Here is a 14,379-nt window from a genome sequence, read left to right as displayed (position 1 = left end):
TACCTTGGAAAAACTGCTGCTGACACAAAACTCCTGAGATCCAAAGTGCTGGCAGTCGCCTGTCGTTGACTCCTCATCAGAAAGAGGTGCTCTTCTAGCATGGAAGATACAACCAGAGAAGGGACATGAGGCCCAGGATTAGAGCCACCACCACCTTCCCCAGAATGCCTCTTGCCTTCCTGGGTCCCCATAAAACCTTCCTGTCTCACTTCCTGTGAGGTGAGATTGTGAGGAGGATTACAAGGAACTGGGGGTTCTTGGTTACAAAGTGGAGGCTCCACACCTAGCGTTGGAAGTCCCTGCCAGAGCCCAGTCTGACTAGACTCCCTTCTTTGGACTGTTTACCCTGTTTTCTAGGGCTCTTGCCAGGAGCGTGGACACCCTAGCACTTTTACCTTTTCCCTGTAGCTTACCTGCCAAAATGACCACCCAGGATGTACAGGGCATTGCTCAAAGAGGAGAGACATGAGAACCACTGAATGCCTCAAAAGGTATGCAAAACCCATTTTTCTTTTAAATACAATCTTATTTTAAGTCTCTAAGGGCAGCTGGTTAAAAGTGTCATATAGGTAATCTTCTTCTAAAACAAATAAACCCCTGTTGTGTTTTCAGGTCTAAATCTGAATCATCACCTATTCACCTCCTGGCTTGCCTAGAGCAGAGACACGTTTATTAGCACTGGTAATGATACCACTTGGAGGCCACCAGGTCACTGGGTGCTGAGAGGCATTATTTTAAGAATACTACTTTTTTCCCTCCAGGAGACACTGCCCCCTTTTCTAGAGTTCTAGGCAACACCCTCCTTCTATCCTTGCCTACATCCTATCTCCGGCCAGTGCCCCCCCACCCCCCATCAGTCTCCCAGCATCACTTTGTTCTCTCCCGTCCGAAAGGCCTCAGACCCCAAATTCAGGTTCATATGCCCCAGAGAAAAAAGACTCAAGGCCAGACAGTTGGGTCCCAAAGGAGGAAAATTCAACTGCATCTCCCCCTGCTCAAAAAGTCTTCTCCAAATTTCAGGTAAGCATCATAGAAAATGGTACATCCTGACCAAAAAAAAAAAAAAAAAAGAAGGGGGTGGTATTAGACTGGAAGGGTGAAGTTACCCACTGAAAGTCTGGTATTTTAAGTACAGCAAGAACTATTAGGCCGGGCACAGTGGCTCACACCTGTAATCCCAGCACTTTGGGAGGCCAACCAAGGTGGGTACATCACCTGAGGTCAGGAGTTCCATATCAGCCTGGCCAACATGGTAAAACCTCAACTCTACTAAAAAACACAAAAATTAGCTGGGTGTGGTGGCAGGCACCTGTAATCCCAGCTACTTGGGAGGCCGAGGCAGGAGAATCGCTTGAGTCTGGGAGGCAGAGGTTGCAGTGAGCCAAGATCCCACCACTGCACTTCAGCCTGGGCGACAGAGTGAGACCCTGTCTCAAAACAACAACAACAACAGAAAAAACTATTGCCCCCTGCCCTTGGGAGCTGTGGGTGGGAGTGGCCAAGGAGGAGATTGAGGTTAAAGAATAAAACCCCAACATAGATGCTGCAGTGCGTTTCCTGGGTGGGCAAGGCACAGGACTGCTCTGTGTGCCCCTGGGGAAATACACTGTGCCTGAAATCACCTCCCTTCTTTCTCTCCTTTTTTTTTTTTTTTTGAGATTGAATCTCACTCTGTTGCCCAGGCTGGAGTGCAGTGGCGCAATCTCGATCTCGGCTCACTGCAACCTCCGCCTCCTGGGATCAGGCAATTCTCCTGCCTCAGCCTCCTGCGTAGCCAGAATTATAGGCATGCGCCACCACACCTGGCTAATTTTTGCCTCCCTTCTTTAGAGCCTCACCCCAAGCTCCTGAAGACAGCCCTGAAGAAGCCAGCTCCCGCCTCCCCAGTCACCCTAGCCAAAGGGCAGTCAGGGTGCTGGAGCCAACCCCAACAGAAGCGGGAGGGCGCTGCTAACTCCCTCCCTCCCACTGAAACAGGGACTCCAAAATTGTACCTGGGGCAAGAGAAGCAAAAAAGGCAAGGGGGATCACCACGGGCCTCTCCCCATCTTTTCAGGGATCCAGAAGGGGCTAACCGAGGGGGAAAGGCTTGTTCCCTTTAAAAGGCAGTTAGGCTGGCAGAAGTGGGAGGGCTCCACTGCTGGAAGTGACTGTTGGTGACAAACAGAAATGACCGTAAGGAGAGGCAAGGGCTTTAGATGCAGTCAGGGTGGTCTCGGGAAGGGGAGGGAGGGAGGGCCTGAGGGAAAGGGAAAACATACTTTCACATCAACTCCTAAGAGACCACAAAAGCGAGACCTATGCCCAGCCTTGGGCCAGGGGGAAGCGTGTTCCCACTAGAATTGCCAGGGATGGTTTTGGGGGGAATACTCCAGGGAAAACAAGCAGCACTTCCCCCAAGCAACCCCACATGGGAAGGTGCTATTTATTTACATTCTTTCCCCTCCTGGTCATACAAAAGGCAGTGGGCTGCATCCTCACTCCCCCCTTGCAAGCTCCCACCCTGTCTGAAATCACACCTTGAAAGCAGAATCCCTGCTCTCGAAGGCAGCTGCCAGAGAACCACAGAACCAAGCCAAGCAACAGCAGTCCTGGCTACTCCAGCCATACCCACGCCTGAGTGCCAGCCCCAAAGGCACTGCAAAATGTCATGCAGCCGTGTTTCAAATCCTCTGAGAAGAGGGGTGGGCAGAGCTAAGCAAACATTAACTTGCTCCATTGAGAGAAGAGCCTGGGACAGGAGTAACTTGCAGGGGAGGGGGCCCGGGAAGAGCTGGGTCAACCAGGCAAGGTTATGACAGTGCAGCTGGCGGGGGCAGGGGCGGCAGGAGGGTACAGAGGTCATAGCAGGCTTCAGTCAGGACTGAAAATCAATCCTGCTGTTTCTTCCCACCACAGAGGAGGCAGAGCTGTTATGTTCAAGGTTTTGTGGAACTTAAACCAGAAACGGCCATGACCCCTCAGGGCTGTTTCCTTAATTATTAAGGGCTAGCACCACTGTCAAACCAGACCCTCTTCAGTTCCTGCTGGGCCCAGACTACCCATAAGAGAAATATACCACCCAGCACACACCAGGCTCCTTACCTTCCAGTCCTGGGAGATTTTCCCTGGTTCCAGTCCCACAGTACCCCAAGACTGCCTTCATTCCAACTCGGACCTTCCCCAAACACACTGTGCTTTTTTATTTTTATTTATTTATTTTTTTTAAGACAGAGTTTCTGTCTTGTTGCCCAGGCTGGAGGAGCGCAATGGTATGATCTCAGCTCACTGCAACCTCCGTCTCCTGGGTTCAAGCGATTCTCCTGCCTGAGCCTCCCGAGTAGCTGGGATTACAGGCATGCACTACCACACCAAGCTAATTTTTGAATTTTTAGTAGAGACGGGGTTTCTCCATGTTGGTCAGGCTGGTCTCGAACTCCCAACCTCAGGTGATCCACTTGCCTCGGCCTCCCAAAGTGCCGGGATTATAGGCGTGAGCCACTGTGCACCGCCACACTGTGCTCTTATTGTCCCAGGGAAATACCAGCTCTCACCTCAAACTCCTACTCATTCCTCAAGCCTGGGCTCAAATGCCACTGCCTCTGGGAAGCCTTCCGTTATTCTCCCACCAGGAGGTTTGTCAATCTTGCATCTGGACTCCCACCGGACGCAGACATGCTACTCTAGGGCACTCACCACCAATGTACTAGGACTATTGGTTTGCTCTCATTATGTTGAATAAATGTTTGTTGAATGAAGGCATGAATTAATCCTAGAAGGGATGCAAGCAGGCAAGCAGACACATTTAGCTGTGGGTTTGCCTAGAGACAGCCACCTGGGGCTAGCTGCAAGCCCATGCCTCCTGTTCTGCAGTCCTCAATCGCAGCTACCAAAGCTGGCAGGCCTCTAAAATATCACTTTAAGAGTTGAACCCCAGGCACAGCTTTGTACCCCAAATTCCTAAATTCTACAAGTTGTAAAAGGCCAAGGAAAAGGATTTTTAAATAAGGTGAGATTACATTTTGGAAATCAGTGATAACATGGCCTAGACTGTAGCAAGAGAAGCAAAAAAGGCAAGGGGGATCACCACAGGCACCACGGGTGATAATAAAGGGTGGATGAAATGAAAAGTGACAACACTTAAAAAGTCATCTTAGGCCGGGCGTGGTGGCTCACATCTGTAATCCCAACACTTTGGGAGGCCGAGGCGGGCGGATCACCTGAGGTCGGGAGCTCGAGACCAGCGGGACCAACGTGGAGAAAACCCGTCTCTATTAAAAATACAAAATTAGCCGGGTGTGGTGGCACATGCCTCTAATCCCAGCTACTCAGGAGGCTGAGGCAGGAGAATCGTTTGAACCCGGGAGGCACAGGTTGTGGTGAGCCAAGATCACACCATTGCACTCCAGCCTGGGCGACGAGAGCTAAACTCCGTCTCAAAAAAAAAAAAAAAAGGGGGTCATCTTAAGCACTAGGCACAGGTTTAGAAGGAGGGAAAATCTGGCCAGGCGTGGTGGCTCACACCTGTAATTCCAGCATTTTGGGAGGCCAAGGTGGACAGATTGAGATAAGGAGTCTGAGACCAGCCTGGGTGACATGGTGAAACCCTGTCTCTACTAAAAATACAAAAATTAGCCAGGCGTGGTGGTGCACACCTGTAATCCTAGTTACTCAGGAGGCTGATGCACAAGAATCACTTAAACCCAGGTGGCGGAGGTTGCAGTGAGCCAAGATCGTGCCACTGCATTCCAGACTGAGCAACCGAGCAAGACTGCATCTCAAAAACAAAAAACAAGATGGAGGGAAAATCAGATTTTGAGTCTACTTCCTGCTCCCTTCTTGGCAGGGATTTATAGTAGATGGTGAACTAAGGTAACTTGTCTGTTGCTCTTTTTTTATTACTATATAATTTTATTGTTTTTGAGACAGAGTCCTGCTCTGTCACCCTGGCTGGAGTGCAGTGGTGCAATCTCGGCTCACTGCAACCTTCACCTCCTGGGTTCAAGTGATTCTCTTGCCTCAGTCTCATCAGTAGCTGGGATTACAGGCATACACCGCCATGCCTGGCTACTTTTTTTGTATTTTTAGTAGAGACGGGGCTTCGCCATGTTGGCCAGGCTGGTCTTGAACTCCTGACCTCAGGTGATCCACTCGCCTTGGCCTCCCAAAGTGCTGGGATTACAAGCATGAACCACAGTGCCCGGTCCTGCTGGTCTTTTGAAGGCTCTAGTCCAGATTTCTGCATCAAAGTCTCAACTACTTATAACTAGGTCAACATGACCTGCCAATGAATACTTACGCAAATCATTATTATCACCCTGCCTTTCCCTAGATCATCTCCTAGTGATCATCTGAGGACATGCTTCATATGTAAAGGAAAACACTTTTCTTCCTGAGCACCTGAGAATTTCATCTCATTTTCCATGGTCTTGACTCTTATATCCTAAAATTAAATTCCTTTTAAGCCCATCTCTAACTTGTTCCTCAGTACAGAGAACATTAAGCTATCAGGCACTAATGGCTTAAGAAAATAAAAACGTCTATTCTGCTAACCTTGACCTCATACAAGTATATACTTCTTCGGTTAGGAACAGAAGAAGAAAGTAGATAAATAAAGACTTCCATTCCTTTTCCCCTCAAAATCACCAATACTCCCCCATATGCACACACACATTTCTAAGGTTTACCCAAGAAACGTGAGATCTTGAATCCCAGGGAAAGCCATATTGTTCTGTGTCTTGGTGATTTATCTGATGTATATTTGAATTTAAACAGTCAGTGGGTTGAAATAACAGAAAAACACCAGCAAGCATGAAAGAGCAGTGCCTTCTCTAAAAATGGGAGAGGCGGCTGAGTGCAGTGGCTCATGCCTGTAATCCCAGCACTTTAGGAGGCCGAGGTGAGTGGATCATGAGGTCTGGAGTTCGAGACCAGCCTGGTCAACATAGTAAAACTCCATCTCTACAAAAAATACAGAAATTGGCCAGGTGTGGTGGCATGCGCCTGTAGCCCAAACTCTGTCTCAAAAAAAAAAAAAAAAAAAGGGCCAGGCGTGCTGGCTCATGCCTGTAATCCCAGCACTTTGGGAGGCCGAGGTGGGTGGATCATGAGGTCTGGAGTTCGAGACCATCCTGGTTAACATGGTGAAACCCTGTCTCTACTAAAAATACAAAAAATTAGCCGGGTGTGGTGGCGGGTGCCTGTAGTCCCAGCTACGTGGAAGGCTGAGGCAGGAGAATGGCGTGAACCCAGGAGGTGGAGCTTGCAGTGAGCCCGAGATCGCACCACTGCACTCCAGCCTGAGAGTGACTCTGTCTCAAAAAAATAAAAAAAATGAGAGAGGCACTGCAGTTATCACACACAGCTCTTTGATCAAGGGTTATGAAAGTCAAATGTAAATTCTGAAGGCCATTTTGAGTGCTTTGGGTATGGGCATGATCAGGAAATGGCATATCTTGGTCAACCAAATATTCTGGGGAACAGATAACTGAAAACACACACACGTCAGGCAGGTGTCACCAACTCTGAAGACTATGCTAGGCAGTCTCAACATCCTTTGATACTTCATAAGGATCTCACTTCAAATTGGAATTAGCCTCATGAGGTGGGAAAGCGCTGACCACCAGAATGCCCACTGCCAGTTCCCAGCAGAAATCTGAACAATAAAACCATCTTTCTTCCAGACCTAGATCAAGGACTGAAAATACCTTACATATATCCTTGAGCACCAAACTTCGAGGCAGCAAATAAAAACTGCAATCACTGGCCGGGCATGGGCAGTGGCTCATGCCTATAATCCCAGCATTTGGGGAGGCTGAGGCAGGCAGATCACTTGAGCTCAGGGGTTTGAGACTAGCCCGGGCCACATGGTGAAACCCCCATCTCTACAAAAACTACAAAAAAAAAAAAAAAATTAGCCGGGCGTGGTGTTGCCCGCATGTGGTCCCAGCTACTGGTGGGGCTGAGGTGGGAGAATCACTTGAGCCCAGGAGGCAGAGGTTGCAGTGAGCCAAGACTGTGCTGCTGCCCTCCAGCCTGTGTGACAGAGTGAGGCCCTGTCTCAAAAAAAAAAAAAAAAAAAAAAAAAAATTGCTATTGCCTGAGCTTCCCCTTACTCCCCAGTCTGACAGTTGTTAATGAGTAGACAAGTGCTAGCTGGCAAAAGGTCATTTTTTTGGCCTCCTCACCTTCGTCTGAAAAGAGATAGCATGGCAGATCAGGCCACTCACACAGCCCCATCCCCATTCCACCACAGGAAAATTAGAAACAACTAAGAGTCTCCTCCCCAGGGTCCCTCCCCAGGCCCTATTATGTGCAGCTATCCCTCTGGTGATGAGGTACCACTCACTGGAGGCCAGCAGCGGCCACCTTCCCGGCCTCCTCACCTCTCCTCGTTGATGCCACACATGCGAATCCGGTCAGAACTGGTCCAGTTGTGCACGCCGCTGTAGAGCGGTGCTGTAGAGATCATGACAGCCACTCACCACCAGATAGGACCTGCTGTGGCCACTCCCCCTGGGGAAAAGAATTCCAGAAAATCAAAACTCGTAACAGGGACAGCTGCTTCAATCACCTTTTACAGAGCAATGTTTCAATAAAGGTAATTACAGCATCAAAATGTTAAAGCAGCCAGCCTGCTATGGAAAATTAAGGTCTAAACCAGGAAGAGGGAGCACTAGCTTTCTAGGAATCCATAGGTTTCAGGATGGAGATGAGGACATTGTTAATCACCTAGAGTGAGTTTTAAATTATCTTAAAAGACAGATATGCTTGAGTGTTCGAGGAAATTCAATCTATTTCAGACAAATGAGATGACAGTATATTTTTCTACACACATTTAGCCTAACCAACTACAATTAGAGAGTCATACCCATATATGAATGGTGCACTGAAACACTACTGGTGACCTTTTTCTCTTCTACTCTCTAATCCATAGGTACTGAAGTATTTGAGTGACGTAGCCAATTTACACTCTTCAGAGGAAGCGCATGCTGTTTTTTATAAGTCCTTCAAAAATACTCCATTGACTTTGACTTGGACATAACACATGTATCTAACCTGGTTTCAAGCTCCCTCCAAATCAGGTGTGGTATTCCTTGCACACTGACCACCAACAAGCAAACAAACAGAAAACAATGTTCCATCAAGAACCACATGTTTCGGCAAGGCGCGGTGGCTCACGCCCATAATCCCAACATTTTGGGAGGCCAAGGCGGGTGGATCACCTGAGGTCAGGAGTTCAAGGCCAGCCTGGACAACATGGTAAAACCCCGTTTCTACTAAAAATTTAAAAAATTAGCCTGGCATGGCAGTGCGCACCTGTAATCCCAGCTCCTCGGGAGGTTGAGGCACAAGAATTGCTTGAACCCAAGACGCGGAGGTTGCAGTTAGCTGAGATCGTGCCAGCACACTCCAGCCTGGGCCACAGAGCAAGACTTCATTTCAAAAAAACAACACAAAACAAAACAAAACAAAAAAACACGTTTCCATCCTTGTCCCTTCCTATTAGTCTGTTGTCTCCATGCTCCAACACTCTCTTCACCAGCCAATGTCCCTCTCTTGCTTTGACAAGCAGGGCACAGTCAATTTACCTTCTAGAAAAAATGAGCCACCAAGAAAAAGCTTTATCCAATGAGCTTGTCTTGAGACCCTTAAGCTCTCGAGTTAGCTTATTAACTAAAATCCTTATTCATTGAAGTTCAACTGAACAGAACCCTACAGTTATCAGAATTGTATGTTGTTCTCCACTTTCCAAAGAAGTAAATCACAGTAAGATATAGTTGTATGAGGGATTTGTTTCATGTATCCATTTTTCAATTTTCAGAGATTGTCCACATTCAACACAGTATCACAATTTATTGCATTCCTACTATGAGCCAGCACCATCCTATGTACTGAGGATTCAACGATTAACAAAACAGAACAAAATCCCTGCCCATGTGGAGCTTACATCCCAGGGGGATGATATGGACAATAAACATGTTAAATACTTCTATGTCACAGCATGTTAAATAATTCTATGTCACGGCATGTTAGAAGATAGTACAACAGGTTAGGTGCAGTGGCTCATGCCTGTAATCCCAGCACTTTGGGAAGCCGAGGCAGGTGGATCACCTGAGGTCGGGAGTTCAAGATCAGCCTGACCAACATGGAGAAACCCTGTCTCTACTAAAAATACAAAATTAGCCAGGCATAGTGGTGTATGCCTGTAATCCCAGATACTCAGGAGGCTGAGGCAGGAGAATTGCTTGAACCCAGGAGGCAGAGGCTGCGGTGAGCCGATATTGCGCCATTGTACTCCAACCTGGGCAACAAGAGTGAAACTGTCTCAAAAAAAAAAAAGGAGGAGGAGGAGGAGATAGTACAATACAGACTAAGGGGCAAGGACACAGTCTAGGGTGGGGAGGGCCACTATCTGAAATAGGGTGAGCAGGGTAGGCCTTGCTGTAAAGGAGACATTTAAACCATCGGAATGAGGTGAAGGAGTAGCCACGCAGATATTTGGGAGAAAAACATTCCAGGCTGAGGGAAGAGTGTACGAGAAAGTCCTAAGGCGGGAGGTTGCCCACAAAGATCAAGGGAGAGCCAGGAGGCCAGTGTGGAGGTGGTAGGAGGAGAGAGAGGGGCATCCACCCTACCTGGGCTTCCTCCTCCTCCTCATCTCTGCAGAGCGGCATACCGTTGCCCTTGCCCCTTCTCTTTATTCTCTCCCTTCTCTTGTCTTTCCTGATCCACTGCCTGATGGCTTCTCCGGGGCCCTTCTCTTCCACTGCCCACCCCAAAGACTTGGGCATTCACTGGGGCCTGGCCTTTCCCTTGATCTCTGTCTCTCTTCACCTCTGCCACCCTCTCCCACTTCCTCCCCTTCCTATCTTTCAAGGCTCCTTCCCTCTTTCTCCTCATCCCCCTACCCAGCTCTCTCTCTTTACTCTTCCTCCTCCTCACCTTTCTCTCTCCCTATTACTCTCCCAGCTGTTCACCTTTTGCCTTTCTCCTCTCTCTCTCTCTCAGACACACACACAATCCCCTCTCCTCCAACTTTCTCCCCGTTCCCACCTCTCTCCTTCCCTTTCTTTTTCTTGCTTATCTCACCTTCCCCATTTCCCTCAGTCTCCCATTCATTCTCTCCTCCCTCTCCCCCTCCTTCCCCTTCTCCCTCTCCTGTGCCTCCCCCTCCCCTCTACTCTTTGGCCTTCAGTCTCCCTCTTCTGGTCCCTCCCTGGTCTCCCTCTGTCTCTTTTCCTCCTAGTCTGCCTTTTGCCGGCTCTCCCTGGCTTCCCCCTCCCTTCTCTCTCCCTCTGTGCCAGTTGTCAGCCCTGCCCCGCCTTCTCTCTCAGCTCATGAGCTTCCACAGTGTCAGCTCGCCCCTTGATGCGCTGATGACTCCCAAATCTGTATCTCTAGCCTTGACCTCTCTCCCTAAGCCCAGACCAGAATTTCCAGCTGCCAGCTACTCGCTGTTAATTGGATGACCACCAAGCCCCTCAAACTCAACGTGTCTCAAACCATACTCATTATCTGTTCTCATAAACCTGCTCCCCACCCCCTATGCCCAGTAGCAGCGTGTTTCCTAGCTTACTTAACAGCACTACTATCCCCTAGCCTTGAAATTTCCGCCTTGTCGTCTTCAAGTCCTTCTCTCCCCTGCCGCCCATATTCAATCAGAAGTCATGCCTTAATAATGCCATCTCCAGCCTTGCCTTCTACCCTTCTTGCCACTACCCTGGTGCAGGCCCTCATCAGCTCTCACCCAGAATATTATAATCACCTCTTAACTGCTCCCTCTGCCTTCAATTTCTTGATTCTACAATAAATTCATCTTCTAAAGCTCCAGGTCGATCATGTCACCCCCTCCTTCCTCAAAAGCTTTCAATAGCTTTCCCCGGCCTCTAGGATCCAGCCAGCCATTCTCAGCACAGCCTTCAGGGCCCTCATGACCTGGCCTCAAACCTCCTCTCCAGCCTCCTCTTCCACCACATCCTGCCATTTCCCCACCACTCTCACCACCCCCAGCTCCCAACCCTTCCTAAACACACCATCCAGTTTCAGGACTCTTCTCCCTCCTCACCCTGAAATGGCCTCTCCTGCTTCCCCCTCTTCCTCTCCCTGTCTTCTCTCAAGACCCAGCTTAAATGTCATCACGTCATCCCCCTAGCCCTGGCACTAGAGTTCAGTTAACCCCTCCCTCTCTGGTTATCCTCAAGCATTTAATCCCTACCTCTTCCACAGCACTGGTTCTTATTCTCCTCTCTAGCTTGGTTAGTTGGGGGCAAGACATGTTTATCTCCCCCACCAGACAATCAGCTACCTAAGGTAAGAAATAGCATCCTTGGCCAGGCACAGTGGCTTACGCCTGTAATCCCAGCACTTTGGGAGGCCAAGGCAGGCACATCACCTGAGGTCAGGGGTTTGAGACCAGCAGAGCCAACATGGGGAAACTCCATCTCTACTAAAATACCAAATTAGCCGGGCATGGTGGCACATGCCTATAATCCCAGCTACTTGGGAGGCTGAGGCAGGAGAATCGCTTGAACCTGGGAGGCGGAGGTTGAGGTGAGCTGAGATTGCGCCATTGCACTCCAGCCTAGGCAACAAGAGTGGAACTCCATCTCAAAAAAAAAAAAGAAAGAAAAAAAGAAATAGCATCCTTTTTTGTCTTTGGTTCCTCCACGACACCTTACATATAGTAACTACTCAGTAAATGTATGTTATATGGAACTGAATTCTGGAGAAGAACTGAAGTGACGGCCCTGAGAAATCACAAGAAGCAAAATCAACACCCACCCCCTGACACACACACAAAGCATCCACCATGTTTGCTTACTACAGAAAAACCTTTGTACTCTAATGAAAAAACTATGCACTGTCTATAGTATAACCTTCTGGGCTATCTGATTTTAGCTCAGGTTATTGTCTTCAAGCTATTCTGCATCTCTGTAAATTGCAGGTAACTGATGTATATGCGAAGTCTGTCTTGTCCCATAGAGTTTGGATTGACTTTCCTCCCCACTGTAGAAAAACTACTTTTGCCTCCGTTTGCAATTTAGTTCCTTTACTCCACATAAATTTGTGCTTTTTGACTTTTTGTTTGAACCAGCTATAACATCTGTCTGGTTCTCTTGTTGATTAATGAGTAAAATAAAATCTTTAACACGTGTTCATTTTTATATCTGTATGAGAGTCATGATTTTTTACCTTTTTTCTGACAATTATCTTTTAACATTACAAAGACAGTTATGTGGGTTAGCATAATTTTAGAAACATTTTTAACAGGGACCCCGTTCCCTGAACATCCTGGTTAATCAAGTTTTGACTGTTTCTCAGAATATCTTGGAATATCCCCATTTTAACAAACAACACTGGCTGGGCACAGTGGCTCACACCTGTAATCCCAGAACTTTGGGAGGTTGAGGTGGGAGGACTGCTTGAGTCCTAGAGTTCAAGACCAGCCTAGGCAACATGGCAAAACCCCATCTCTACAAAAAATTAGCCGGGCATGGTGGCGGGTGCCTGTAGTCTCAGCTACTTGGGAGGCTGAGGTGGGAGGATCACCTGAGCATAGGAAGTCAAGGCTGCAGTGAGTTGAGATTGTGCCACTGCATTCCAACCTGGGTGACAGCGAAATCCTGTCTAAAACAAAAATAAAAACAAAAACAAAACCAGCTCAGCCTATTGGCTGATACCCCAGGTACTCATTTCACCTTTTCTCTCTACTAAGCATTACAGGACTCGGCCAGGCATGGTGGCTCACATCTGTAATCCTAGCACTTTGGGAGGCCAAGATGGGTAGATCACCTGACGTCAGGAGTTCGAGACCAGCCTGGCCAACATGGTGAAACCCCATCCTCTACTAAAAATACAAAAAATAGCCGGGCATGGTGGCAGGCACCTGTAATCTCAGCTACTCGGGAGGCTGAGGTAGGAAAATTGCTTGAACCCGGGAGACAGAGATTGCAGTGAGCCGAGACTGTGCCACTGCACTCCAGCCTAGGCGACAGAGTAAGACTCCGTCTGGGGGGGGGGGAGAATTAGAGGACTCAAGCAATGGAAGGGGCTGTTCTTGCCATAAAATGCATTTCAGGCTGGGGTAGCGGCCTGTAACCCTACTGTGATCACGCCTGTAATCCCAGCACCTTGGGAGGCCGAGGCAGGTGGATCACTTGAGCTCAGGAGTTCAAGATCAGTCTGGGCAACACGGCAAAGCCCCATCTCTACTAAAAATACAAAAAATAGCCGAGTGTGGCTGTGCACACCTGTGGTCCCTGCTACTTGGGAGGCTGAGGTGGGAGAACTGCTTGAGCCCAGGAGGCAGAGGTTGCAGTGAGCCGAGATTGGACCACTGCACTCTAGCCTGGGCAACAGAGGGAGACCCTATCTCAAAAAAATAAAAGATGTGTTTCAACACAAAGTACAAGTTTTAGTTGCTACTAAATATCTATAGGCAGCAGGTATTAGTGACACTGGATTTTTCACTCTCAGGTTTCCTATTGTTCTATTCAGAGAGGATTAGGATTAGTAGTATGTAGGGTCTGGGACAGAAATCAGAGGGGGAACACAGGCATTTGGAAACAGAACATCATACAACATCACCTAGATAAAGAGCTTTTAGGCCAAAAAAAAAAAAACACACACACACACACAAAATAAAACCAAGTTAAAATATCAAAATAATTACTATATAATACACATGTTATGACCACGTAGAGAACAACGCTGATTCTGGATACCCCCATTTTCACAAGATCCTCAAGATGGAGCATCCACTTAAATCTTTGCCTCCCAATTTTCTATCATGATTTCGTCCCAGATAGCTTCCTATCTGAAGCCCACTGTTGCTAATTAACAGTAGCCTTTGCAGATGAGAGGAGAGAAGGGGAGGGATAAAACACCGGCAGGAGAACACTGACACTGAGCTACATGGTCTGTACAAGAAGGCAAGATTGGTCTTCCCCAGCCAGAGGGAAAGTAAAGGGAACCTCTAAAGCAGCCCTAGAGAACAGGCTCCTGCCTGCGCGAATGCTCACAGACGGGAGGAATCAGGACGGTCAGTGTCAACCAATGTTTTCCCAGCCAGAATCACCGAGGAGCTTGTTCAAAATACAGATTCCTAGGTCTCAGTCCTGGAGATTCTGATTCAGTAGGCCTAGGGGCTTGTTTTATTATATTATAGCCAATCAAATTAGTATCCCAGGAGAGGTGAGCAAAAAGGAAAAGCCTTGCAGGCATGCCACACTTGGTAGGTGCCGCTGGTTTACACACTTGTATGCTGGCTCTTGCTTGAAGCACCAGTACTCATGTGTTCTCCTTTCCCACCTCCCCCCACCACCCCGCCCACTCTCCCTCTCTCTGATGGAAATCATCACATCAAAAGCAAAGTTCCAAAAAGGAACTTGGAAGAAA

The 14,379-nt window shown here is 48.1% G+C and overlaps 1 protein-coding gene across 1 annotated transcript in view; it reads right to left on the bottom strand.

The window, feature by feature from the left end:
• BCORL1 (BCL6 corepressor-like 1) overlaps window positions 1–14,379 on the bottom strand; it is a 79,842-nt gene that overhangs the window by 48,787 nt on the left and 16,676 nt on the right. The window contains exons 3-4 of the mRNA XM_011936977.1: window positions 7,365–7,494; window positions 4–94 (exon numbers count right to left, since the gene is read on the bottom strand). Of these exons, the coding sequence (XP_011792367.1) occupies window positions 4–94; window positions 7,365–7,450 (177 nt within the window). The 5' untranslated portion in view covers window positions 7,451–7,494. The remainder of the gene's footprint in view (window positions 1–3; window positions 95–7,364; window positions 7,495–14,379) is intronic.

This window comes from Colobus angolensis, unplaced genomic scaffold (genome assembly GCF_000951035.1).
Source record: "Colobus angolensis palliatus isolate OR3802 unplaced genomic scaffold, Cang.pa_1.0 Scaffold159, whole genome shotgun sequence".
NCBI lineage: Eukaryota > Metazoa > Chordata > Mammalia > Primates > Cercopithecidae > Colobus > Colobus angolensis.
The sequence above is the reverse complement of the archived record's forward strand: the minus strand, read 5'-3'. Positions and strand labels throughout refer to the sequence as shown.